Source organism: Artibeus jamaicensis, unplaced genomic scaffold (assembly GCF_021234435.1).
Source record: "Artibeus jamaicensis isolate MK-2021 breed Jamaican fruit bat unplaced genomic scaffold, CSHL_Jam_final scaffold_286, whole genome shotgun sequence".
NCBI classification, from domain to species: domain Eukaryota; kingdom Metazoa; phylum Chordata; class Mammalia; order Chiroptera; family Phyllostomidae; genus Artibeus; species Artibeus jamaicensis.
This window is the reverse complement of record NW_026522034.1, coordinates 2926478-2953698: the sequence shown is the minus strand read 5'-3', so window position 1 is coordinate 2953698 and position 27221 is coordinate 2926478. Positions and strand designations below refer to the sequence as shown.

Genomic DNA, 27221 nt, shown 5'->3' with positions numbered 1-27221 from the left:
TGGGAGGAGGAGAGGGTGCTCCAGAATTGGTGGAAGAGGCTTGGACAGGGCCAGGAGGAGCTGGATTTGCAGATCCCCCCAAACATTTGAACTGGGGAACTGGGGGAAGGTAATTTCTAATGGAGGCCAAAGTCCAAGCAAAGCAAGACGGACAGAGCGCAGGAGTCAGGATTGTGGGTACAGGCTGTTAATGCCCAAATTCCCATCCCGGGAATAGCTGTGCTGCTGGTCCAGGGCATAGAGGCTGGGGGAGCAGGCCCCAGAGAGAGGCCCTGGATGGGGAAAGGAAAAGAGATGATGAGGGAGGCTGACCTAAGTCCAGGCCTAGGGTAGAGGGAGCAGCCTGCTGCAACACAGGGGAAAATGCATCAGCCTCTCCCCTTTGCATAGGGACTTCTCTTCTCCTCACAGGCCCAGCCCCAGGCTGGGGACCCCCAAGAATGTGTTTGCAGGCAGCATGAGGCATTCAGGTGGAGCGGAGCTTAGCCAGGTGTTTTTCTATCCTGGGTTGGGGGAAGGGACGAGATGGGGGAGGGAGGAGATGGGGAGGGAGAGGCAGTGTCAGAACAAGAAGGAAGCCTGTGCATAGGCTGGACAGGCCTTTAGGAGACCACGGCTGGCCCTGTCTAGGCCTCAGTTTTCCCACGTTGAAATGGGCTGGCAGCAGGCTGTTGCTGGTCTGAGTTTGGTGCTGTGGGTCCTGAGAGGCTGAAAGGGTGAGTGCAGGGGCTGTTGGGAGCTTTGGGAAGCAGAGGCCCCTTTCAGGTACTCATCACTGGGTCTGGGGAGGGTTTTCTGCCTTTCTTTTCTTTCCGTTGTGCAGAGTCGTCCTTCACCATGAACCCTGAACTCCATAACCAAGGTCTGACTCTCAGCCTTGGGCTGGACACTGGGGTCTCAATGCTCAGACAGACCCGGGTTCTGCCTCGGAGGAGGTCCCTCCACAGTCTAGTAGGGAGCCAGGCTTCTAATCAGGTAATTTTAGCATGAAGATGAGTTGCGTAATGCTATGAGGCCTCAGAAGAGATGACTAAATGCATTCTGGAGCTCTGGAAGACTTTCTGGAGGAAGGGGCCTAAGCTGAATCTTGAAGGCCAAAGGAAGTTAGCAAAGAAAGAGCTGGACAAACATACTCCAAAGCATAGAGGTGCAACTCAGCTCTGGCTGGCTCTGGGGACAGCAGTGGCAATAGGGAGAGAAGCAGAAGCCACAGTGGGGCACTGAGGAGCCCTGGGAGACTCCAAGCTGGGGGTGGGGTGACAGGGTCACCTACGGACATTGGAAAGACCTCTCTGGAGATAGGGAGGGAAAGTTTCCCACTGCGTCTAGTACCAAGCCATACCTCTCAGTGACTGGGCTCTTGGCACAGGCAGAATGGGGACCCCCTCTTGACTCAAGGCCCAGCCCCTATTCCTCAGGCTTCTGCAGCAGCCCTGTTCCCACACAGGCACGTATCACACTAGAGTTCCCCAGGGCTGTCTTCCATCTGCCTCTCTTACTGTGCTGGGAAACAGCAGCTGGGGCCCACTCACTGCCAGCATAAAGCCTGGGGGTCCTCAATATTTGGTGGGAGAAAAGATGGGAAGGACAGGCAACCCCTATTGGCTGTTCATTTTTTAAAGAGCTCCCCCCTTCCTTGTAGTTAGGTCCCCAAATTATTGCATAGGTTTTTCTTTTGTTTTGTTTTTCTGTAGCCAGTAGGCTGGCAGGCGCCATCCTCCAGGGAGGCCCGTCTCCCTCTTTATGCCTTTAAGACCTCCCTCTGAGAGGCCGATTTCCTCTGGAGGTGAGGTGGGGGGCTCTGCACTCTGCTGTCTGCTCACTATAGCAAGGCAACAGGTTACTGTGTCCCAGCCTTGCCTCCAGAAGGAAGGTGTGATTTGCCAGCACACCTGTGGAAGTGGCTCACCTCACTGCCATCAGATCCCATGACCCTGACCCACCCCTGGTTCTATGCAACCCACGTGCTCTGAGTCCGCACTGCCGGCCTCTGGCACGGCTTAGCCCTCAGGCTCTGTGTGCTTCCATAGCAGAGGGTTCCTGACCACCAGCTGCACCTGAGCCTTCTCTTGGAAGGGTTTGGGGGGAATCCAAACTACTCCATCTCTTGGTTATGTGGGCCAGATACTTCACCCCTCCTCCTTTAGAGCTACCACTGGTTGAGGGCTTACTATAAAGAAAGCTGTGAACTCACTGGATCCACACAAGCTCTGGGATATTGCCTTATCATGAGAAGTCTAAACTGAGAAGTCAAGGGGCTTGTCTAAGTTCACACAGCTCAGTAGGGCAAACCTCAGTTTATGTGTTTCAAACACCTATTGCATATGGTTGTATGAATTAATGGACATAACGTTTATCGAGTGACTGGCACAGGGCCATGCTCCAGGTGGGAGCTCCCTGCCTTGCCCACCCAACAACACTGAGCTGCTCCTCTGTTGGGAGGATGTAGAGGGGAGAGAGGCTGTCCAGGGGCCTTCTTGGGGGAGGCAATGTCTATGACTGGGTCTGAAAGGATTGGGGAGAGCACTGCTGTGCGTCTTGGGGAAAGGTGCCACGCCTCCCTGTTTCTCTGTCTGCAGGGTGCCTGCGGGCACCACATCTTCCTGCTCTGAGGTGGGCAGGAGCTCTTCCAGGGAAGGAAAGTTTTGTAAATAGCAGGCGTGGCCACATTAAGAAGCTGTTTGGGGAGCTGACCTTTCACCTTGCCTTCCCAGGAAGCCAGGAACAGTCATCTGTGTCTGGGGTGGGGTGGAAGAGGAATGTGTGGAGCCTGTGTGTACTTGGTGTGGTGTGAGTGTGAGACCCCCTTCCCAGACTCCTCTAAGCTACTCTTCTTTGTTAACTCTGCCCAGGAAGCCCACATAAGGACAGACTGTTTCTCCCAACCTCAATACTATTTCTCCTCTCTTACACCACAGCCTAATAAACACGTGGGGGCTCCCAGGACAGCCACGTTGTATTAATTACTTCCTGTCATCAAACAAAGGCTTGATAGCCACCTCTCTCCATAGGTTCTGCACAGGACCCTTGGGGTACAGAAGAAAGGGCAAGGTCAGGGCATTGAGAAAGTGACAGTCAGCTGACATGCTACAGAGCTTTTTACAGTTTATGAACTGTTTCCACACGGATTTTGTTTGACACTCACCTTACCCTACGAAGCAGATCTCACGGTTTTCATTTTGCAGATTAGGAAGCTGAGTCTCAGAGTTACAAAATGGCTGCCAAGTCCCCCACCCTGTGTCCTTTGTTTTATATTCCAATGTGTTTTAGTGACGCCGAAAAGGAATGGACAAGACACTGATTAAGTGACCTGCTGCCTTTGTGAGAGTCCTGAATTAAGACAGGACTTGGTGGGGTGAGTCTTATCAGATTCATCCTGGCCTAGGTACGACTCACTCAGGCTCAGAGGGATTGGCGAGAACACCAGGCCACCTGAGCACAAAACCTGAGAGTCCTGGACCTAAGAGCCGAGAACACTGCCCTCCTCCCACTCCTCAAATAGCAAGGTGAAGGTGGGTCAAGCCGTGGTGTGCTGGAGGAGGGGGAAAGGAGGGCGGAGTTGGTGAGGGGTGAGAGCAGGGAAGAGCAAACAGCTGTGACCTGAGGCTTGGCTGTGACTAGTAGCTGTCAGCACGTAGATACACTTTCCTGATGCTGAGTTGTGACCTTGGGAAAGCCCCAGCTATCTCTGAATCTCTGCTCCCCAGAGCTCTCCAGACTAGTCCTAAGGCCCCTCCAGCTCTCAACTAAGTGATACCCTCTCCTCTCCCCTCCTCTCCTCCCAGCTGACCTCCACTGCCTCTTCCTATTCCCACCTGTAGTGTCTAGCCCGTCCTCCTCACCTCCAACTGCTCCAACACCTTCCCGACTCTTGGAACCTGGGGCCTCAGGCCTGCACAGTCTTCTGACTCAGGCAGCCCTGACCTCTGGGACCTGAGCAGATGGACTGGGAGGTTTTGCCCCATGAACTTGCTCTCTGACCTTTGGCATGTACACCCCTCCTCCACTGTAGACACCTGTTTCCAGTTCTTAGGCAGCTCAGGAACTGACCAGGTTTCTTCAGAGAAGGCAGCAGCACTGAGGGGCTTCTCACCCCAAATCAGGTGGCCCAGAGAGTTGGGGTTGGGAACAGCCCTTTCACCCCTCCAGCCTCTTTCTTGGCAATATACTATTCCTGGCTGGAAATACTCACCCCACCCCATCTCTCAGGCTACACAGGCTCAGGCCCGTTTTATGGAGGGAGATTTGCCAAAAGAGTTCAGTTCACTCAGCACTCCCTACCTGTACCCTCATACCTGGCTCACTACAGGAATAGGAAAATCACCCCTTCCTCAGACAGGTGTGGTGTTCTAACAAGAGTTGAGATGCATCTGTCTGGAATTTGTCTTCACTGGCTACACTTAGACTAAGGAGCCCTTCTCCAGCTCCCTAAAGCCATTAGTACTGGCCAAGGGAGCCAGAGGACCTACTGTGTGCCAGATATTTCAATACAACCTCTTCTAAGGCTTACGACAATCCCACTATGACATAATTTCAGTTTTACTAAAATTATGGAAACTAAAGCTCAACGAGGTCAAGGGGCATGCACAGGGCCACGTAGCTAGAAAGTGACAAGGAACAAATAATCTAACGAAGTGGCTGAAGGAAGGCGTGCGTTGGGCGCGACCAGCACTGGTTCGTGGAGTATGGTGGGTACAGACGTGCACCGCGCCCACAGCCGGGTCCTCAGAGGGTTGGCCCACACAGGCCCTCCGCATCCTGGGCCCAGGGGAGCGCAGGCTCCTGGAAGCGCTGCCGGGCTCTGCCCCAACCGTGCTGGCCGCCCCGCCCCCGCTCCGCCCCCAGCCCTCCCCGACCCGGACTGCAGACAGCGCCCGGCGGCGGCGCGAACAGCAGCGAGGAGGTTGGCTCTAGGCTTGGAACTCACCGCGAGTTCCCGCACAGGGCCCAGCGGGACAAGGACCCACGGCTTTGGCAGCGCTGGAGGATGCGGCCGCAGCTCCGGGCAGCAGCAGCGGGCCGCCTGAAGCCCTGCAGGTAGGAGCTCGGCAGCCCGTCCGGCCTGGAAACTTGGGCCGAGTTTGCGGGAGGCGCGTGCGGAAGGGGTGGGCGGCGCTGCCCTAGGGCGCCCCTACCGGCCGGTCGGAGGAATGGGGAGCGCGGGCCCTGAGCCAAGGGTGGTGTGGTTCCTGGCTGCTACCAGCCCCTAGCTAAAGGGCTGCAGGTCCCGGGCCGCATCCTTGCCCCGACTCTCCCTGGACTTCGAGGCTCCTAGCACCGGCAGTGCTCTGGAGCTCCGGCGGGGCCCGGGTGCAGAGCTGGAGAGGAGGAACGGGGTGGGGGGGGCGAGCCCTCGGGCCTCCCGCGGGCCCTGGCTCTGGTGGACTGTCCGGGCGGAGCTATGTGAGGGGCGGCGGGGGTACTGGGCCTGGGGGGCAGAGGGCGCTGAGGCGCTGTGGGACCGTGGACGCGCCCTGTTGGGACTGGACGGCCCTGCGGTTTCCTCGCTGTGGCTTGACTCACCCTCTGGCCGCAGCCCAGACTGGCGGGATCGTCCCGAGGCGGTGGCTGCCAGGATTTTGTGGCCGGGTCGCCCCCTGCTCCGGGTCTCCCGCCAGTCTTTGGGTGTCAGTCGATGGTGCTCGATGCACGGGCCTGCGTGTGTGCACACACGTGTGCCGGTGTCCGAGAGGGGAGAACGCAGTTCTGGAGGGGAGTGTGTGCAGATGTGGGCCATGCACGTACTTGCAGGCACGGGTTTGCCTGCGTGGCGGCCGCCTGTATATCAGCTTGCTGTGGGTGCACGTGCGCCCCAGTGCCGCAGGGGAGGGCATGGGGGACACCCGGAAGCCCCAAAGCCAGGCGGCTGAAGGCCCCAGGTACCAGAGTTATGGGCAAGAAAGCGGCTTAAGGCCCATCCCGCGACCCTTGTCCCTCCACTGTAGTCTGGGCTGCCCAGGTTCGGTTCTAGGGATAGCAGTGTCCCAGAACCTCAGCTGGAGAAAAGTGTGAGAATACGGGGAGGGGGGCCCTATTTCAGTCTTTTGAGAGGCCAGATGCTGGCCACAGCTGGGCAGGATCACTCTCTTCCTGTTCTTTCCCAACGTCCATCCAGCCATCCAGAGACCGCCCTCTCCCCCCAGAGGTGGAAGAAGGAATTGGGCCACGGATCTGTTTGTCTCCCAGCCTAGGCCCTGGATGGCATAGCACTAGTTGGCTCTTCCAGACCCTGCCCTGGGCCTTGCTTGAGGTTCATCCTCCTAGCCCAGTTCCAGCCTCAGCCAGCAAACATCGCGGTGGCCCAAAGAGTGATGAGACCGTGCTCCCTGGAGTCCCATCTTTCTCAAAGCAGTTGTTTGCCAACTCAGTATGTATGTGTCAGGAAAGGAGGCTCCTGTCTTGAGTGAAGAGGGGCCTCACTTGAGGGAGCGGGCCTCCATCTCCTACTGATAGGAAGGTCCCCTCCATACACTTCATAGTCCTCTGGTGGCTCTCTGGAGACTCCGCTCTCCTAAAAGCAGCTGAGGGCCCCAGGGGTGGCCTCACCTCTCTAGGCTGGGTCCCTGGGGGGGATGTCTCAGGAAGTCTCTAGGGCAAAGGCACACAGTGGGCAGAGCCCAGGAGAGAAGGACTCCTGGGACTGGGAAGTGGGCATGAAGGAGGCCCCAGGGAACATTTGGGGGAGATGAGACTGAGCCAGCACTTATTTATTTAGTCCAGAGCTCCTGAGGGCAGGGTGGGGCTCAGTACCCCACAACTATATGACCTCTTTTAAGGGAAGAGAGACAGAAACAACAATTGGCTGTTTGTCTTATATATGCATTTATTGGTTGATTCTTATATGTACCCTGATCAGAAATCAAACCTACAACCTTGGCATATCAGGATGATGCTCTAACCAACTGAGCTGCCTGGCCAGGGCCATACAACCCTTTCTTGTGAAGCTGTATTCTCCCGGGATAGGGCACTGCTGTTGATACTGTGGTCCTGATCCCCCCTCCTGTCTTCTTTGCAACATCCCTTCCCTGGGCTGGTCTGAGGTATAATTTCTGGCCAGGAGATGAGCCAACTTTCTGAGAGTTCCACCTGGCTTCCTTGGGATAGGAGTGGGCACTGGCCCCCATACTACCTTCGGCTCTTCCTGTCCCCAAAATATGCTGGACTAACACTGAGCCTGTGATTGTCATTGGCTACCAGCCAGAAGGGAGGAGAGGGCTGGGAGAGGGGGCTGTTTTTGGCTTCTTGGTAATAGAAACCTGTGACACCTGGTTCATGGCCTAATCAGAGCAAGACTGAGCTGGTTTATTTTTTCTAAGCCACCTGTGGGTTTCGGGGAACAGGGTGCTGGAGGAGGCAGAGGGAGGTCACGTGGCCTTAGCAGACTAACCTCGTAACCCCTCATAGGTCTTTGAGTGCCTGCTGCCTTGAGGAAACCCATGCTTCACCTCTGTGGGCCTGGGTTCCAGTCTTTGCTCAGCTTTGCTTCTGGGCCTCAGTCTTTCTCTCACACTCAGTTTTAACATCAGTACAATGGGGGTAGTTGCAAACTAGCACTCTCCAGGCCCTGGAGGCTCCCTGCCTGGACATTCACACCCTCCCACCTCCCCACCTGTTTTTCTTGGTGCTCCCACCGTTTGCCTGCGAATAGCCAACTGCAGTTTAAGGACTGGGGTGGACACAGGCTCGCCTCTAACTTTTGGGACCTTCCTGCTGGTGCCACAGCGCCATCTGCTGGACAGCCTTGGTTCTCCTGTTGGGGGTGGAGCTAGGGTGGGAGGGAGTGTGGCTTGTGCAAAGCGATGCACCTGGCTACCTCTCCTTGGGGGTCACCTCTCCTGGGGGACCACCCTTCTGAAATAAATCCAGTATCTGTTTTGCTCTGGGCCTAGGAACCTGAGTTCCAGGCCTGGCTGTGCCATTTTTAAATAAGCCTGGCAGGTCAGATCTTGTGTGGAACATAAGTGACTCCAGCTTAAAGGTAATCTGCTGTCTTCACATCCGAGTGAACCCGGACCCTTGACCCCCGCCCCTCCCTCCAGGTCAGCTCTGGAATATGTGCACAGAGTTCTTGGCTAGTCACAGGATTTTCATTAGTTCTGTCTCCAGGGCGAGTCCCCCTCAATGTTACCTATTTCTAAACTTGCTCTGGCACCAGAGCCCCCTGGCACCTGATCCCTTTGATCACCCACACATTCTCACTGCTTAGGAGATAGAAGCACATGGTCTAGGGGGTGGGAGGTGCGGGGACCCATTTCGTCTTGCTGCTGTCCGGGACTGCTTTTCTGTACGGAAGTTCCCTATTAAATTCATTAACTGACAAGCCATGCTCATCTTCCTCGTTCTTTGGTCTAGGCTCCTTTGGTGAATCGGGGCTGCTCTTTCAAAACAGATCTAAAGAGTGTCACAGGCCCTGACTGGTGTGGCTCAGTGGGTTGGGCATTGTCCTACAAACCAAAAGGTTACCGGTTTGATTCCCAGTCAGGGCACACGCATAGGCTGTGGGCTCTGTCCCCAGTCGAGGTGCTTGCAGAAGCCAAGCAGTCAGTGTTTCGCTCCCTCTCTTTCTCCCTCCCTTCCTCTAGAAAGTAAAGATTAAAATAAATTAAAATATGAAAACAAATAAAATCTTAAAAAAAAATAGAATGTCACAGGAAACCTGCATTTGTAAACAATGCCCCATTCTGCATCTTGGCTGCAGTGGGCATCTTGCATTCACTCTGGGACTTGGACTAAGAGCTCGTCATGGGAGGTCAGAGCCTGCCTCTTATGCTGTATCTTTTCATCAGTTACTTGGGCTTGAATGGGTCTTGTATGTATATGGGGAGTGGGGAGTAGCCAACAAAGCGATCCTCAGACTGAAGTGTCTTCAAGGTCTGAAAGCCCAAGGAGGTTGTCTCGGGAGTCCCTGGAAGGAAAGTGGAACAGGGGGGCTCCTGGCGTGGAGGCGGGGGAGTGTGTGCGGGGCTGCCGCACTGCAACTCATTAACAAAGGGTTCTGCCGTTTAACATATGAAGTTGGGAACCTCCGCATTATATCATGCATTCATTCATTTATTCACAGAATCTTCATTGAGTATCTTCTAAGTGCCAAGTTCTTAGGTGTAGTGGTGAGTCAGGGAGAGCAGCCGCCCCTTGTCGCTTACCTGTCGCCTGTTCTTCTGATGGCCCATGTCTGTCTTCCTCTCTGTGCCAGGTCAGCAGTTGAGTAGCTGGGGCCCCGGAGGGCTTGAAGCCTTTTCACAGAGATGGCGGAGAAGCGGCCACAAGGCCCCCTGGGGCCCATGCTGTACGGCAAGCTACCCCGTCTGGAGGCCGACTCTGGACCCCGGCACAGCTTGGCTCCCTCTGCTGCTAACCAGGACCCCTGCAACTACAAGGGTGCCTACTTCTGCCCCATGGAGGGTGCTGCCAAAGCAGGCTCAGAGCGGTTGGCGTCCTGGACCCGGTACCCTCCTTTGTATCCTGCCAGCATGGCAGGACCCCCGCTTCGGGAAGAAAACCTGTTGGCCAACTGTCTGCTCTATCGCCCGCCAGCAGGAAGCTCTGAGAAGGTGCAGGACTCTGGCCCCGGTGAGCTCCTGCCCTTCAGCCCCCAGGCTCATTCCTACCCGTGCCCCCCGCTGGCGGCACCCAAACCCGTCTATCGCAGCCCTCTGTGTTACGGGCTCTCGGCTTGCCTGGGGGACGGGGCAGCGAAGAGGTCATTGGATGTTGATTGGACACTGATGGCTGGGCCCCTGTTACCCCCGGCCGACGCACCTTGTTCTCTGACCCTGGCTCCTGGCAAGGCTCAGTCCCTGGACGGCACCTTCTTGCGTGGCGTGTCAGTTGATGGATCTGGCAAAGACTCCTCAGGGGGCTTCTCCCCGTGCCAGGCATTCCTGGACAAGTATCAGACCATCCACAGCGCGGGCTTCCTGGCTTCCAAGTATACAGGTCCTTATTCTGGGGACCCCAAGCAGTCATTGTCTGAGGGCCCCCCCAGTCCTTGGACCCAGCTGGCCCAACCCTTGGGGCCAGCCTACCAGGACACAGTGCCTTCCCACTACCCACTCCCCCCACCTCCGCAGGCTCTGTCCTGCCCTCCAGTCTGTCACCACCCAGAGAAGCAGAGCAGCTACAGCTCGGTGCCCCCACTACAGCCTCTGGGAGCCCACAAGGGAGCTGGGTACCTGGCCGGTGGGCAGAATAGCCCCTACCTGAAGCACCAGACAGCCCAGACACCCTGCATGCCCCCAGTGGGGCTGGACACTTACTCCTATCCCTCTGTCCCCCTCCCAACACCCTCACCAGGCCTTAAGGTGGAGCCGCCTCTTGCTCCACGGTGCCCACTTGACTTTGCCCCCCAGTCGCTGGGCTTCCCTTATGCACGGGATGACCTTGTTCTCTATGGAGCATCCCCCGGGCTCAGAGGGACACCACCTTCCCAGAACAGTGTTCAGGCTGTGCCACAGCCCAGTGCTGTCCAGCAAGCGTGCCAGCCCATGAGTGCCAGTCAGCCGTGCCCAGAGCCTGTGACTGAAGTGCGGGAAACTCAGGAGACCATGTGGCTGCCAAGCTGCAGGAAAGAACAGCTCCAGCCCCAGCTCAAAGAGCACCCTAGGGCACCCATTGTCATTGGAGATAGTCCAGTTCCCCACACCCCACCAGCACTCCCATCCTGTGCGCAGGAGCACCGGTCTCTTCTAGAGAGCCAGGGCACGCTGTCCCCTGGCTCTCCGCCCATGCCCATTATCGACAACGTCTTCAGCCTGGCCCCCTACCGTGACTATTTAGATGTGCAGACACCCGGGGCCTCATCTGAGCCTGACCCGGCCCCAGCCCCCAAGGACAGCCACGACCAAGACTCCCGGGAGACGCCGCCTGCCCAGGAGGCCCCTGTGAGGGGGCCTTGCTCACTGAGGGAGGAGGTGGCGCTGGACTTGAGTGTGAAGAAACCCGTGGCACAGGCTCCTCCTGTCAAGGTCCCGGACCCTGCGGTGCACTCCGAGCTTCCCGTAGCCGTGGGTGTGCCGGGCGTGGGGAGCACAGTCTCAGAGCTGCCTGGGTTGCCAGTGACCGCAGAGGCCACCCCAAAGACCAACTTCCACAGCTCTGTGGCCTTCATGTTTCGAAAATTCAAGATCCTCCGGCCGGCACCCCTGCCTGCAGCCGTGGTCCCATCCATGCCCACCTCGGGCCCTGCCTCTGACCAGCCTGCACCCACCTCTACATCTATGCCCGTTGGACTACAGATTCTCACCCAGCCCTTGCCTGTGGCCTGCTTTGACCTGGCACTGCCCAGTTCTCCAGCTGTATCTGTGGCCGCCCCAGCCCCTACCATGGCTCCATCACCTGCTCCAGCCCAGGCTCCAACTCCAGCTTCTACCCCTGTCCCAGTGGACTCCCCAGAGCAGTACTTTGCAGGGCTGCACGAGTCCCTGTGTGATGCCATCTCGGGCTCAGTGGCCCACTCCCCACCCGAGAAGCTGCGCGAATGGCTGGAGACGGCTGGGCCGTGGGGCCAGGCAGCGTGGCAGGACGGCCAGGCTGTGCAGGGGCTGCTGGGCAGGCTGCTGTCCCAGCTGCAGCGCTTCGTGTGCACACAGCAGTGCCCCTTCCCCCACGTCGTGCGGGCGGGTGCCATCTTCGTGCCCATCCACCTGGTGAAGGAGCGGCTCTTCCCGAGGCTGCCGCCCGCTTCTGTGGACCACGTGCTGCAGGAGCATCGGGTGGAGCTGCGACCCACCACCCTGTCAGAGGAGCGGGCCCTGCGGGAGCGGGCCCTGCGGGGCTGCACCTCGCGCATGCTGAAGTTGCTGGCGCTGCGCCAGCTGCCCGACATATACCCTGACCTGCTGGGCCTGCAGTGGCGTGACTGTGTCCGCCGCCAGCTGGGTGAGCATGGGGCAACCCCAGTCGCCACCGAAAGCTGTGTGAGCGAGTGACAGGTGTGTGGGTTGTACGAGTGCTCACAGCCAGGGGCTGAGGGACTCCTCTGGAAAGGTCAGGGAGGCCCTGGAACCTGGGAGGGTGTGGGGATGGCTAGCCTTCCAGGATGGGCTCATGGACCCCCATCCTTCTTCACCCCCAGTGTCAGTGACAGCCTTTAGAGCCTCTTCTGTAAGCCACCGAGTGTGCCAACTTCTATGTCCGCGTGGAAATGCTTCCTTGGCCATCCTGGCGCTGCGTCCTCCTGGTCCCCCTCCCTCCTCTCCTGTTCCTCCTGTATTTGCTGCAGGCTTCTCTGGACTCTGGGACTCTGCCCAGGCCCTGTTTATTATCTGAAGTTATTTCCCCCCGTCTGTCTCTCCCAACCTCCCCACTTCTGAGCTCCAGCCCCACATTACCGACTGCATGCTGGACTTCTGCACCTGGCTGGTGTGTCTCTGACCCTGAAGTCCTCCCAGGCCACACTCCTGAGCTGTTCCCTAAGCTCATTCCCCATCCCAGAGAACAGTACCTCCTCTCATCCAGTGCCCCCTTCCCGAAACCCAGCGGGGGTGTTCGCCCCTCCCCCCCACGTTACTGCCTTCTGAATGCACAGTTTTCAGTCTTCCCAGGTATTTGCATTCATGGAAGTGTCCTGGTAAGTTGAGATCTTGTTTGGCAGTTTGCTTTTCCCAACTAACTTGTGCACATCACTGTCCAGCATGCTCTGTGCTGTTCAGAGCAGCCCCTGACCGGCTCCGGTGGCCCCACCTCACCCTGAGGGGGTGTGTGATCTTGTGGTGGGCACCATCTCATTTCTTCCTCCAGGACTTTGGTGATGGTGCCCATTGGTGTCCGTTGCTGCCTCTTCTGCCTCAGGAGACCTCAAGTCGAGGCCTGCTGTGTCTATAGAAGTGTTCCTCGCCCCTCCCCATCCCGACAGCCTTGCCCCAGGCCCTTACCTGGTCCAAGCTTCAGGTCGGGTAGAGAAGGGATAGAAGAAATGACGGGCAGGTGTGGGGCCTGGCATTTGGGTGATGAAACTGCTGACCCCTGAGCACTTAAGAAGTTGGGGCAGTTGACTCAGTGGGGCACACACAGTGTTAGTGGGAGTCTTCTATCCCGAGAGAGAGTGCGCTGTGTTGTGCGTTGTGCAGGGGCTGCCCGGCCCTACCTTCTCCCTGTACAGTTGGGCTCTCTGGGACCCAGAAATGGATAGGTCCATTTTTCCTGGGCTGCCTGCTGGACAGTGGGACCCAAGGCTCTTCACAGTCCCCTTCTGTTCTGACTGGGTCTGCAAGAGTTTGGCGCCTGCTGAGAAAATGACTGGGGCCCAGGTCCCTGCTGCCAGCTGGGTTTCAGTAGCCCTGTCCCCACTCCTTTCTTGAGCTTTGGGTCCTCCCCACAGCTTCGTGGTGCCGCCCTTCTGTGGTGCCCTTGGGACAGCGCTTCCCTGGCACCCTCTCCCTAGTGGCCGTGCTTTTGGTCAGGAGCGCCCTCCCATGCCCGCCGATGCTCCCTCTGGGCTCTGCTTGCAGGGCAGGCCCTGTGGGGCGTAGGCTCCTGCCCTAGTGGCAGTGTGGCAGAAGATGACAGCACTCTGAAGCGTGGCCCTCCTTCTCTCAGGCCCCTTTCCTCTTGTCCTTGCACCACACAGCCCCTCCCTGAGTAGCGCCCTCATCGGGGAGGGCTGTGGTGTTACCTGGGGGAAAGCATGCTCTCGCAGCTTAGTGGTTTGGCCAGTGGGCATGTGCAGGGAACAGGGTCATGGTTTCTGTGACCCTGCTGTGGTCATCCTGGCCTGGAACAGAACGGGGCCACTGGTCTAGATAGCTTGGGAGGCCAGGGTCTGGGGGTGTCGAGGTCTTTAGCATGACTGTGTGTTTATTTCCCAGGTGACTTTGACACAGAGGCTGGATATGTGCCGTCCTCAGAACCCACCATGGCCAGAGATGAGCCAGAGAGCCTCTCCCTGGCTCAGAAGTCACCCATCCCCAAGGCCAGGAAGCTGGGGAGGAAGCCGCCAACTCCTGGCCCGGAGAAAGCAGAGGCAGCCGCTGGGGGACGGTCCCACAGTGCCTCGCCTGCCCCTGATGCCGGCGCCAGCCCGGCCAGCCCCAGACTGAGGGCCCGCTGCCGAAGGCTGCTGGCAACTGCCTGGCTCAATGGCCTGGCCCTGCCCACTTGGGGCCACAAGACCTCAGGAGCAGCCCTGCCCTCATCCTGCCCACATCTGTTGAGCAGCCAGAGCCATCACCTGTAGCACCGGTGGCTGGTGCTTTTTGGACAGCTGCTGTTTGGTAATCACTCTCTCTACCCCTCCCTTCCGCTGGCCGGCTGCCCAGGAGAGGAGGGGATATGTCCTTGGAGTGCTTCTCACCTGGCCCTCTTCCCCAGGTCCCCGCTCCCCGGCCAGGCCAGGCTGTGAACCCCTGGACTTTTAACTTGAGGGCCTTTTTTAGAAGGACTACTTTCCATTTCATCCTTAGAGAAGACATGTGTGCTTTGGAGTTCCACCAACCAGGGCCCAGATCCTGGCTCCTTGCTGTGTGATTGGCAAGTCACTTCCTCCCGAGCCCTTAGTTCCTTGTTTGTAAAGCAACAACATAGCCTACCTCACAGGGTTGTGTGAGGGTGACTCCTGGCACGCCCGTCATGGTTCTCTCCCTGCTTCCCCAGGGCAAGGGCCCAGTTCCCAGCCAGGGCCTGGGCTAGGAGGCTGAGGCAGGCAGAGCCTCCGGAAAGTTTTTATGTATCACAGGACTTGGTTATCTTGGAGTGGTACAGTGAATGCCACACTTTCTAAAGTCATTCCCCAGGAAAGCCTAGAGTTACAGCCCCAGTGTTTGGGCTTGGGTCCTAAACCCCAGCCTGTAGCTCCCTGAGGGAGTCTGCCACCTCCCCACACCACCCCCATACCCCACCCCCACCCTCCTACCCCCGCTGCAGGAGTGCAGGGGTATAGCCTGGGGCTGGCAGCCTTGTTCTGGGCCTGCTGTTCTTACCCCTGGGAGGTCCCAGGCCTGTCCTAAATTGATGCCAGTGACTGCCCTGAACTACCAACCTCACCTAGTGCATTATCCCAAGACAGTTGTATGTCTGCTGGAAGCCGAGCATCTGCTGCGACTAGAAGGGTCAGGCTGAGAGACAGCTCATTGTTGAAAGGTCTCTGAAGATGCAGACTGAGGACTTTGTCTCCACAAGCTGGAGCTCTGTCAGCCAGGCCTGCTGTGGGTTACCTCCTTGCGGTGCTAAACTGAGCCGAGTCTGGCAAGCTGGGCACTTGGCCTGGTTAAGTTTGTAACAAGGCTGTGGTCCCGGGAGATACCGCCTGCCCAGGAGGCCCCTCTGAGGGTGCATTGCTCACCTAGGGAGGCGGTGGCACTGGACTTGAGTGTGAAGAAACTGTGGCAGAGGCTCCCCCTGTCAAGGTCCCCAGTCCTGTGGTGCACTCCGAGCTCCCTGTAGCCGTGGGTGTGCCGGGCGTGGTGTCCCCCCCACCCCCGCAGAGGCACCCTCGGAGGCAGGCCTTTAAACATTAAAGCATATGGGTTGGTTTGGGATCTGGGATTGGCTGTGTGTTGGGGGGTTGTAGATTTTCGTCTTCACCAGGTGATTAGCCTTTCGCCGGATTGCTGCAGCTGTCCCTGCTTCCAGCCCAGAAGGCTCTCCAGCAGGGTTGCCCCAGCTAGCTCTGGCCATGTGGGCTCTTGTCGCCTACCCACTGGGCAGCCACTTACCTGCTCAAGAAAGCCCCCTGAGACCCTTATAGGTCCTAGTGGTTGCCGATCTGTAGCCTGTGGCCTGGTGAGAAGTGCTGGTTTCCAGACCCAAGTGCACATGCCTCTCGGGACCAAGGATGTGTCCCCCAAGGTCTAAGTGGAACAGCACTGTTCCTCGCTCCCCATCCCAGTGGTTTATCCTGCAGAGGGACAGCCCCTCGCACACTTTAGTGGGGCTCTGTTTCCTGCAAAGGTTTGTTCTCAGGGCTGCTGAGATGGCTTCCTGGATGTGCTTTCCAGTCCACTTGCCCCAGGGGCCAGGCCCCTGAGGCTGGTCAGACGTGCCTGGCCTTGACTGTAATGGGTTTCGCTGAGCTCAGTCACACCATTCCTCCTGTGCATAACTACATTGTGGCTCCTATAGCCAGAGCCTGGCCTTGCGCTGGACCAGGGTTGGAGTGGCGGCACTTGCTCCTCGTAATGGACAGGCGGGAGATAGGCAACCCCAGTGCAGTGTGGTCTCCACAGTGACAACCTGGGGAAAGGGTGCTGAGGAAGCTCTGGAGGGGCCTCTCCTAGTCTGGGGGTAAGAACGTGTCATGGGTCCCAGAAGCCTCGCTGCCTGAAATGGGTGTTGAAGACCAGCAGGACGAGGTGGGTGAAAGCTGTTGTGAAGGGCAGTGTGAGTTGAACAGTGCGGAGGCTGCGGAGAGACGTGTTTGGGAAAGGGAGGTACCCTGGTTGGCGCTCAGGGAACCCGGCAGGAGGGGCGGGGCCAGAAGACAGGGTTCCAGTTCCAGCCTATTGCAGTTCACTCAGCCCTGGAACCTGGAGAACGGGATGTGGTCCATGTCTGTGGAAAACTCCAGTGTAGAAAGTTAGAGTTGAAGCTGCTTAGACAGGATTCGGACATGGGTGGAATTGCTCTGAATCTCCAGGCCAAGGGCAGCCTCACCCACCTCACTGCCAGGGTCATACTGGCTTTGGCAGTTTGTTAACTTATTTATTTTCTCTTTTCCTTCTCTTTTTCCTCCCCCTGCCCCTTTCCTTGCACACCTATTGTGCCCGTTCCCTGGCAGGCATACATTGAGCTGATGTTACCATGGTTACCGGGTGGGTTCTGAGCCTCGGCATCTGTCCACTTGTGTCCTACAGGACCATGATGATGCAGAGTCCGGGTTAGAGTCCTGCAGAGCTGGACGTGTTGGGAGGAGGCAGCTGCTCCCCATGGCACACCTCTGCCCCGGAAGCCCCAGTCGGAGGGCTCTGCTAAGGGAAGGGCTCTGACAGTGTCCTGGGGGCCCAGCCTAAGGTGGCAGGGCAGGAACAGAGCTGCCCAAGATTCCTGCCTGAGGGAGGCGGTGCCACAAGCCACTGCTTTCTCACCAAGGCCATTCCGTTCTTTGGTAAGAGTGCCGATGTCTAAGAGCCGAGGGCAAGGAAGGTGTGCTGCTGCTGTGCTCCCCACCCCTCACGTGCGTGGGCCCCACTCAGCCTTGGTTGAATGGGCCTCTCTGGCCCCACGGTTCCCCTATAATTGTCCCAGGCTCCTGGGCAGGGCTGCTCCCAGATGGGACTTCTCAAACAAAATCACCTGGAAGATGGTCTTCAGGGCCCAGGCATCTGAATTTTTAACGGAACTGCCAAAGTGATTCTGAGGTGTTCGGGGACCTATTTTGAGTGACTTGGACCATCCCTTCTCGGTTACAGATGGGAAAACAGAAGTCTAGGAGCATGCTGACGGTCACATTAAGTCAGGGGCTGTGTTAAGGCCCCAGCCAGTCCTGAGGGTTCTGGGCCAGCTGGGAGGCAGGAAATGAAACGTCTGCACCAGCTCCACCTCCACCACCCAGCCCAGGCCTGCCCTGCTGGGCTTGTTCTCTGCCTCAGGTGGCCTTGCTCGGCAACCTGTGGGCCTGTTGCCCTGAGCTAACGGGAGGAGGGTGGCGCTCAAGGCTCCAGCTTGAGCGAGGCCCTGCCTCCTGGCAGCCCCCCTTGGCACCCTGGCCCAGTACCAAAGGCTGTGGGGCCCAACCAGCTGGCTCGGCTGCCAGGAGTTAATCCCGAAGAGCTGAGTGAGACAACAGCTCTGGAGGGAGGAGGAGGGCAGGGCTGTGCCTGGGGTTGATTACCAACACCCTTGGTAACATCCAGGTGCTTCCTGCCCTGGCTCATTCCCACGGGTGTGTCCCTCGGCCCCTCAGGGCCCGGCCCAACTGACCTAACTGAATGTGTTTCTTCTGACCCCACAGTCCTCTGTAAGATGGAAGTGGTGCCTCCAGCCCATGGGGCAGCTCCAGCCCGGTCTGCCGCCCCTGAGGCCCAGCTGAGGAAGCCTGAGGCAAGTGGGTAGGAGGAAAGCTGTGGGGGGAGCTGCAGGCTGTGGGCACTGAGTCTACTGGCTGTTCTTCAGGCATGTCCCTAGTAGCTCCTCTGGTCCCCAACCCCAGGAGGAGCCCCTGGCCCAACCCTCCGGGGCTCCAGGGCAGGGTGGGCGTAGCACAGCCCCTTTTATCTCCTCCTGGGCTGGAGCTGGCAGGCAGATGGGGAGCTCCTTGGGCGCACCGCTGTCTCCGTAGGGACACCAGCCCCCCGACATTCTAGCCACTGCCCCTGCGAGGCTCCTGTATCATTGGAGGTATACACCTCACCTGACGTGACACCCCCTGTGTTTCTCTGGTCTGCTCATTGTGCCCCCAGCGCCCCCGCCTCTGTCCTGGAGAGACCCAACTCTCAAGCCCCAGTGTCTTCCTGGGGGCAGTGGGAAGGGGGTGTGCTCCTGGGAAGGGGGTGTTGAGACCCTGAGTCCCTTGGAAGGACCTGAAGAGGCCCCTGGTGGGCCTTAAGATTCCCAGGCCTGGTAGGGGGTCCCTTGCTTTCTCCAGTAGCCATGGGATAGTTATGTACGGACCCTTTTCTTCTCAGATGGGGCAGTGGGGCCAAGGCAGGCCCCTCTCCAAGCCCTCACTGTAGCTCCCAGCTCCTCTCCTACTTGAAGTTCAGAGCCTGGGATTCAAAGTAGGGCTGCTATTTGTCCTCAGATCCTACAAACCTCCCTGACCCAACTCTCACCCTGGCAGAGGGCCAGGGCTCTGCCAGTCCTTTGTCTGCTGAACTCGGTCCTTCTTCTTGAGTGTCCTCAAGTGAAGTCTAGGCTCCTATCCACCGTGAGTGGGCAAGATACCCTGGAGACTGCTCCTACTCAAGGGGACCTGGGTCCCCCCAAGACCTGGGCCCTGCCTGCCTGTTCATGATTCTTGGCACTTCCCCCATGTGGGAGAGCCAGGGTGGACCTGTCCAACCTTTCCTACCCTTGAGCTTGCCACCTGTAGCCCTCAGAACATTACCAGGACCCAGCTTACAGAGGCCAGGTCTTCCTTACCCCTGCCTACCACTACCCAGTGTCCTCAAGTCCCGCAGGTGGCAGGGGTCCCCGGCTACTACAGGACTGGTCCTCACTGGATCTGCCTGGTGCTTCTTCAACACTGACTCCAGCTCACTGGGTGTGGCGGTTCCCTGGCTTCTGGAGCCAAGTCCTTTCCAGCTGTTGCCATCGTGGAGCCTTCTTCCGCACCTGTGAGTGCTATTTCACCTGGAGTTAGCTTACCCCTCTCCCTGCCTCATGGGGACTGCTGGCCCCATACCCCTGGTCTCCTCCAGCGTTCTCAGGACTGGTGGGGAGCCTTCTCCTGGCTCAGCGGGTGCCACACTCTGTACAACAGGCTTTCTGAGAAGCCCCAGCAGGTAGCCCTGTTCTCTTGTAGCCCTCAGGCCCATCTGTGATGGGGGCTCCAACCCTCCAGCTGAGCCCACCCCTGCAAAGGAGGTGCTGAGGCTGCTGTACCTTGCTCACTGGCCTCCCTCCCAGGATCCCCTCTGGAGCCTGCTGTTGAGAACCTCAGGAAGACAGAGCCCAATCCCTTTTCCCCTTCTCCTATGGGGACTTTGTCTGTCATGGCCCCTGACTGCTGGGGGACCCATGCCAAGGCCCCGACCCACAGCCCCTTCCTTACTGACTACTGCCCTTTCCACAGGGTGGACCCTTAACTTCCTGGACAGAGGCATAATAACCCTCAAAATGTTCTTCTCAAGCAGATAGACTGCTTGGCACCAGGCTTTGGCTAGCTGGGCTGAGCTGGGCAGCAGGAGTGTCTCCAAGGCTACCTGGACAGCAGGACTCCCCCACAGTCCTGAGGAACCAATGCTCACAGCCCCTGCCATGTTCCTGCTGGGGGTGTCCCACCCCAAGACCCAGCTCCCCTCCCACCATGGCTGCTGAGAATCCCCCATCCTGACTCACCCTAGGGGTTGTAGAGACCACCGCAAGAGACCACAGACAGCTGGAAAGAGTGCCCAATGTTTCTGCACCCCATTATATGGAGCTAACTTTGGCAGGAGGGAACATGGACTGTGGGAAGACTGCAGGTCCCCCTTTCCCTGCCCGTGGTGGGCAGGCCCTCAGCTTGAGAGTCTAACCAGAGACGGAACTGCCCTAGTCCAGGCCCAGTTTTCCCTCAAGCAGAGCCCCCTGTATGTTTGTCTTCCCAGCGGGCCGCAGGCCCAGAGCCCCAGTGATGTCTGGGTGGCCTGTGTCCCATCCACTGTGCCCTCTGCCCCCGAAGGGAGTCTGGCTCTACTCCTGGCCTGGAACTTCGTATGAACCCTGAAAAAGAAGACACCTTTGTCCCACCAAGAAAAGCTCCTGGTGGCTAACTGCACTTAAATTAAAAAAAACAAAACCCAGAGCCTATCAGCCATTGCTACACAGGGGCCTCAAATAAAGTGCACCTCAGGGAGAGGTCTGCACTGAAATGCCTGCCTTCACTATTTCTGCCACCTGAGCCGGCCCTTACGGAGGAATTCTTAGAGTCCTATTTCAGCCAGTAGGACTGAGGCTTTCCCCATCCAAACTGAGCTGGGCAGCAGTGATCATTCTGAGTAGCTCCATTCTGAATAATCAGGAAAGTGTTTTTTGGACCAATCAAACTGTGAGGATTTGGACTCCTCATTTGCATGAGGACACACTAATCAGGGATGGGGGCAGGGACTTCTGTCTATGTAAGCCAGCTTCCCTCTGACTTTGGTAGTGCACGTTTCCTTTCCACCAAAGACTGAAGACTGTTTCCCTGACTGAGTTGGAACACTGAACATGTCTCCCTGGAGCAGAGCCGAGCAGATGAGCACAGGCCAGAGCAGAGTGGCACAGAACACAGCAAACACAGGCCAAAGCAGACCATCGAAGAACAGAGCGGAGCTGTGTAGCCGGACAGGGGCCTGGCTCCAGGGCTGCCTCACAGCTGTGCTGTTTTCACATTGGTGCTGTATCACAGTCAATCTATTTGCACTGAATAAAGTTTCATTCTTCACTGCACCCCAACTTGGAGACCCTCGTTGGTATTGAATTGGTGCAAAAACCCATGAGTTGACATTGGAGGATGGGTACCATGCTAGAGGCCTCAGGTCTGACCTCGGGCTCGAGGGCACACACAAAGAGCAACACATAGGTTAATAACTAACTTCTCAACTGAAACAACAGGAACCATGAGGTCGTACAATGTGCTAAAAGAAAATAACTGCAGATTCAAGTTTAATAAATAACAAAAATACTGTCAGAAAATAAGGCGAAACAGCCCTGGCTAGTGCAGCTCAGTGGACTGAGCGGTGGCCTGGGAATGAAGGGTCATCGGTTCAATTTCTGGTCAGGGTACATGCCTGGGTTATGGGATGGGTCCCTAGTTGGGGGCACACAAGAGGCAATCACACATTGCTGTTTCTCTTCCTTTCTCCCTCCCTCCCCCTCTTCCTAAAAATAAATTAAAACCTTTTTTTTAAAAAAATTTATTTATTTATCTTTACAGGGGAAGGGAAGGAGAGAAGAGGAGAAACATCAATGTATGGTTGCCTTTCGTGCATCCCCTGCTGGGAACTGGCCTGCAGGGAACCAGCCTGCAACCCAGGCATGTGCCCTGACTGGGAATCGAACTGCGATTGTCTGGTTCACAGGCCCTCACTCAATCCACTGAGCTACACCAGCCAGGGCCTAAAACCTTAAAAAAAGAAAATAAGGCAAAACAAAGATATTTTCAGACATATACAAGCTGAGAGAATACAAGCCTAGGAGCAGAGCTAAGAGGTATTTTTCATGGAGAAGGCAATCTGTGCAAGATGGAAGGTCAGATATGCTATAGGGAATATACATATAAATAGTCTATCTAAGTGTGTATTTTGACCTTCCTTTAAGTGGAAAATTTCTATCTATACAGGTGTAAAGAAAATAATATAGTAATCTCTCATTCATTTTGAATCATTACCAACATATAGACACTCTTGCTTTCTCTATACTCTTCATACCCTGCTTACACTAGATTATTTAAAATAAATCCCAAGCTTTGTTTAAAAAACATCTATTTTTAAAAAGTCAGTATGCATATGTTTTGTACAATAATTCCTTTTTTAACAGAAGCACAGGAGTATTATCAGACCTAAAAAGTAAAATTATCAATAATACCTTAGCCCTGGCTGGTGTAGTAGTGGATTGAGTAGAGGGTTTTCTTTCTTCTCTAAGATAATTTTTTTAAATGATCAAATGTCCAGTCAGCATTCAAAGTACCTAATTACTGTCTCATTTTGTAGATGGATATTCAAACCAAGAGTCTTAAAATATCCATTTATTGTATTTGATTAATGTGTTTCTTATGTCTGTTCTTTAAATAAAATTTAAAATAAAAAAAAAACCTCTTTTTACTTTGGAAATTTCAAATACAAATAAAAGTAGGGAAACTAATGTAATGAACCCAATGAGACAGAGGGTGGATAAAAAAGGCTTTATCCTTCAAATACCGGGGATCTGTTCTCTGATTGGCTATTGTTACTTCTGGTCACCAAGGTGCAGACAGAGACACTCAGCCATTGTTGCACCTCCTCCACTGCAGAAAGCCGTTCCACCTCTGGATGAAGTGACTTCCAGAAGATTTAGAGGATTTGTACCTTCTTTCTCCACTTATTTTTGGCTTTTCCCCTTTTAGGAGCCAGACATTTGAAAACAAATAGAAGATTAGAACATTCAACTTCATGCCCTGGCTGGTGTAGCTCAGTGGATTGAGCATGGGCCTGAAAACCAAACAGTCACCAGTTTGATCTCCAGTCAGGGTACATGTCTGGGTTGTGGGCCAGGCCCCCAATAGGGGGCGTGCAAGAGGCAACCACACATTGATGTTTCTCTTCCTCTATTTCTCCTTCCTTTCTCCTCTCTCTAAAAATAAATAAAATCTTTTTAAAAAACTTCATATACATTAGAAATGATAAAAAGTTACTGTGCATGCCCAAGGAAAGGCTTAGAAAGGATCTGAGAAGACAATTATGATTACACATTAGGCTGATTTTTGGCACAGAGATGGCCTATAAACTTTCTTTAAAAAACAAAATAAAGAAAAAAAATAATAGAAAAGCAAATCCAGAGAAGGTGAAAATCTGATTTCAAGTGATACCACACTATTATTCAAATATCCATTTTTAACAAAAGAAATTACAATGCGTACAAAGAAACAGGAAAGTATAGCCTTATCAGAACAAACCAAAAAATACGTCAGAAGAATCTGTCCCTATAAAAATCATAATGGCAAATATACTACACAAAGTCTTTGAAGTGACTGGACTTCTGGTCAAGATGGTGGCACAGACAGACATGGCTTACCTCTTCAAACAACCGGATCAAAATTACAACTAAAATACAGAAAACCATCACTCAGAACCAGCAGAAATTGAGTTGAATGGAAGTGTGACAACCATGGAATAAAAGAAACCACATCCACCCAGACTAGTAAGAGGGCCACAGACGTGGAATGGGTTGGTTCCTCAACCATGTGTGGGGGATAAAAACTGGGGAGGGATAACTTGGGAGCCTAGAGTCCCAGACCCACACCAGGCCCCCCAGACCAGGGTTCCAGTGCCAGGAAGATAAGTCCCCACAATTTCTGGCTGCAAAAACCAGCGAGGATTGAGTTGGTGGAAGAAACTGCTGAAGCCCAAAGCAGTTCCTCTTAAAGAACCCAGACACGGACTCATCTACTCAGACTCACTCCCTCTGAGCTCCAGCACCGGGGTAGCAGCTTGAAAGGCACCAGTGGTATACAGGGAGAAACTGAAGTGTGTGGCATCAGGGTGAGCAGAGGCCATCGTCCCTTTTCTAAACCATCCCCCTAGAGAGCCAGCAAGCCCGTGCCATATTTGAGACTTCATCAACTTGGCTAACACTGTTTGACCCACATTGGAGATCCCCAGAGACTCAGCCCCAACCAATTTATGGGCCCACCCAAGCTATTTTTCCATATGAATGGCTGGTCTTGGGTCATACTACACAAATTCCTAAATCCTCTCAAGCAAGCAACAGCTGGCCTCACTGAGCCTCAGGCCCAGCACTAGCAGCAGCCAGCCTAGATTCACAGCTTGGTTTCACTTAGGAATCTCCAAGCTCAGCACAAGTAGTAGCCATCTCAGATTGATTTATAGCTCAGGCAGGGTGGCCCTGGCAGAAACACAAGTAGGAGCTGATCTTGGCTAGCACACCCAGTGGATAGCTACAGACCACATTGGACTTCTACCACCTGGGCCCTGCACAGCTGAACCTCCACAGAGGGCAGAGGATGGTAGTCAATGGTCACAGCCAATCCTTGCAGCTGACTGACCTGGGTAAATCCCTCTCATTGATCTTTCAACAACAATCAAGGCTCAACTACAAGAGGAGAGTATACTCAGCCTACACAAAGAGCACACCTCAAGTGCCCAGCTTGAATAATAGGGGAGGCTGTGCCACTGGACCCTATAGAACACCTACTACATTAGGCCACACTACCAAGACATGGAGTCAAAGCAGCTCTACCTAATACACAGAAACAAACAGGGAGGCTGCCGAAATGAGGAGACAAAGAAACATAGCCCAAATGAAAGAACAGATCAATACTCCAGAAAAAGAGCTAAACAAAATGGAGATAAGCAATCTATCAGATGCAGAGTTTGAAACACTGGTTATAAGGATGCTCAAAAAACTTAGTGAGTAATTCAACAATATAGAAAAGATCCAGTCAGAAATGAAGGATACACTAATTGAAATAAAGAACGATTTGCCCTGGCTGGTGTAGCTCAGTGGATTGAGCGCGGGCCTGCGAACCAGATAATCACGGTTCGATTCCCAGTCAGGGCACATGCCGAGGTTGCAGGCAGGTTCCCTGCAGGCCAGTTCCCAGCAGGGGACGCACAAACGCAACCATACATTGATGTTTCTCTCCCTCTCTCCTTCCCTTCTCCTCTAAAGACAAATAAATAAAATCTTAAAAAAAAAAAAAGAAAGAAAGAAAGAACGATTTGCAGGGAAACAGTAGAGTGGATGAAACCAAGAATCAAATCAATGATTTGGAACATAAGGAAGCAAAAAAATAACCAATCAGAACAAGAAGAAAAAAATCTCCCCACCCCCCCAAAAAACCCAGAGGATAGTATAAGTAGCCTCTGGGACAACCTCAAGAGGCCCAACATTCTCATCATAGGGGTGCCAGAGGAAAAGACAAAGAGCAAGAAATTGGAAATTTATTTGAAAAAATAATGGAAGAAAACTTCCCTAACTTGGTGTAGGAAATAAACATGCAAGTCCAGGAGACACAGAGAGCCCAATAAAAAATGGGTGCAAAGAGGCCCACTCCAAAACATGTCATCATTAAAATGCCAAAGGTTAAAGATAAAGAGAATCTTAAATGCAGCAAGAGAAAAGCAGTTAATTACCTGCAGGGGCACCCCATAAGAATGTTAGCTGATTTCTCAAAAGAAACTTTGCAAGCTATATGGAACTGGCAAGAAGTATTCAAAGTCATGGAAAGCAGGGACCTACAGCCAAGATTGCTATACCCAGCAAAGATATCATTTAGAATCCGAGGGGAGATATAAAGTTCTTCCCAGACAAGGAAAAACTGAAGGGGTTAATCATCACCAAACCATTATTATATGAAAAGTTAAAGGGACTTATTTAAGAAAAGGAAGAAGATCAAAACGATGAACAATAAATGGCCAAAAAAACCCAAAAAACCCCATAGCTATCAACAATTGAATCTAAAAAACAAACTAAGCAAACAAGTAGAGAGAATATCATAGATTCAGAGTGTTTTGATGGTTGCCAGATGGGAGGGGGGGCTTGGGAAATGTGTGAAGAGGTGAAGGGATTAAGAAGTACAAATAGGTAGTTACAGAATAGCCACGGGGATGTGAAGTACAGTATTGGAAATGGAGTAGCCAAAGAACTTACACGCATGACCCATGGACATGAACAATAGTGTGGCGATTGTTTGAGGGAGTGCAAGAGTGCTGGGTTGAGGAAGGCAAAGGTGGAAAAATGAGGACAACTGTAATATCATGATCAATAAAACATAAATAAATAAATGTCACAGGGATGTAAAGTACAGCACAGGGAATTTAGTCAGTAACATTGTTATAACTATGTTTATAAGGTATATAAATGTCCAACTACCATGTTGTACACTTAAAAGTAATATTGTCAACTGTTGTTAAAAAAGGAAAAAGTTTTTTTTTAATTTGAAGATAGGTCAGTAATCATCAAGTCTGAAGAACAAAAAGAAAACAGATGAGGAGAAGTGAACAGAGCCTAAGGACCTTGTGGGATACCATCAAGCCAACCCACATATGCATCACGGAAGTTCAGAAGGGGAAGCAGGGGATGAAGGGACAGAGAGACCATTTGAGAAAATAATGGCTGAAAACTTTCCAAATTTGTCCCAATACATAAATATAAACACCCCAGAAGTTCAACAAACTCCACATAAGGTGAAATCATAGACCTACAAAGAAACACATTACAATCAAAATTGCAAAAACTAAAGACAAGGAGAGAATTTCTGAAGCAGCAAGCGAGAAGCAAATCATCACATAATAGGGATCCTCAATGAGATTTTCTGCAGATTTTCATCAGAAACTTTGGATGCCAGAAGATACTGGGACACTATATTAAAAACTTATGATTTGGAACATAAGGAAGCAAATGTATTAAAAGTACTAAAAGAAAAAGATGAATGGAGGTCTGGCGGGCATAACAGACATCCAGAGCAAGATTATGCAATGCCAAATGACCTCTTGGCTTCATACATGGAGGTGAGGACCCTGGAGGATACTTACTAATCAGAGACTGGAGAGCAAAATCTGGGATCACTTGGAGATGAAGGGACCCAGGTCAGAGGCTGGGGCATTATTTCAAGACTATCATAGAGGACCTGATGTCTCAGATCTTTGCAAGTTCTGTGGATAATGCCTGTCTTCCTGCTGATGTTTTCAGAGTCAAGTATGAGATGTAGTTGGCCATGAATCAGTCTTTGGAGTCAGTGGGCTCCAAAAGATCACTGATGACACCAATATCATTTAGCTAGAACTGGAGACAGAGACTGAGGTCTCAAGGAGGAGCTGTACTTCATAAAGAAGAATCACGATGAGGAAGTTAGTGGTCTATGATTGCCAACTCTGGGTTGACTGTGGAGTTGGATGCCCCAGATCTCAAGACCTCAGCAAGATCATGGTGGACATCTGGGCCCAGTA

General features: G+C 54.1%; 1 protein-coding gene across 5 annotated transcripts; it reads left to right on the top strand.

The window, feature by feature from the left end:
• The first annotated feature begins 4829 nt into the window (after positions 1–4829).
• On the top strand, positions 4830–21309 carry CUNH15orf39 (chromosome unknown C15orf39 homolog). 5 transcript variants are annotated; one of them, XR_008390007.1, is made up of 4 exons: positions 4830–5037; positions 9194–11877; positions 13806–17038; positions 17885–21309. XR_008390007.1 is itself a non-coding variant. In XM_037130913.2 (3 exons), exons 2-3 carry the CDS (start codon positions 9246–9248, stop codon positions 14171–14173), a joined length of 3000 nt encoding a protein of 999 aa, XP_036986808.2. In that variant the 5' UTR covers positions 4830–5037; positions 9194–9245; the 3' UTR covers positions 14174–21309. The 5 variants fall into 5 exon arrangements, 2 of the variants coding, with proteins under 2 accessions (XP_036986808.2, XP_036986817.2); XR_008390009.1 differs by having other exon boundaries at positions 13806–19208; positions 20181–21309; XR_008390008.1 differs by having other exon boundaries at positions 13806–19208; positions 19667–21309.
• Positions 21310–27221: the final 5912 nt, after the last annotated feature.

Excerpts from the sequence above, each read along its gene's own strand:
- CUNH15orf39 (XM_037130913.2), top strand. The coding sequence starts at position 9,246 with ATGGCGGAGAAGCGGCCACAAGGCCCCCTGGGGCCCATGCTGTACGGC. Across the intron at positions 11,878-13,805 it reads CTGTGTCCGCCGCCAGCTGG|GTGACTTTGACACAGAGGCT; the intron begins GTGAGCATGGGG and ends TTTATTTCCCAG.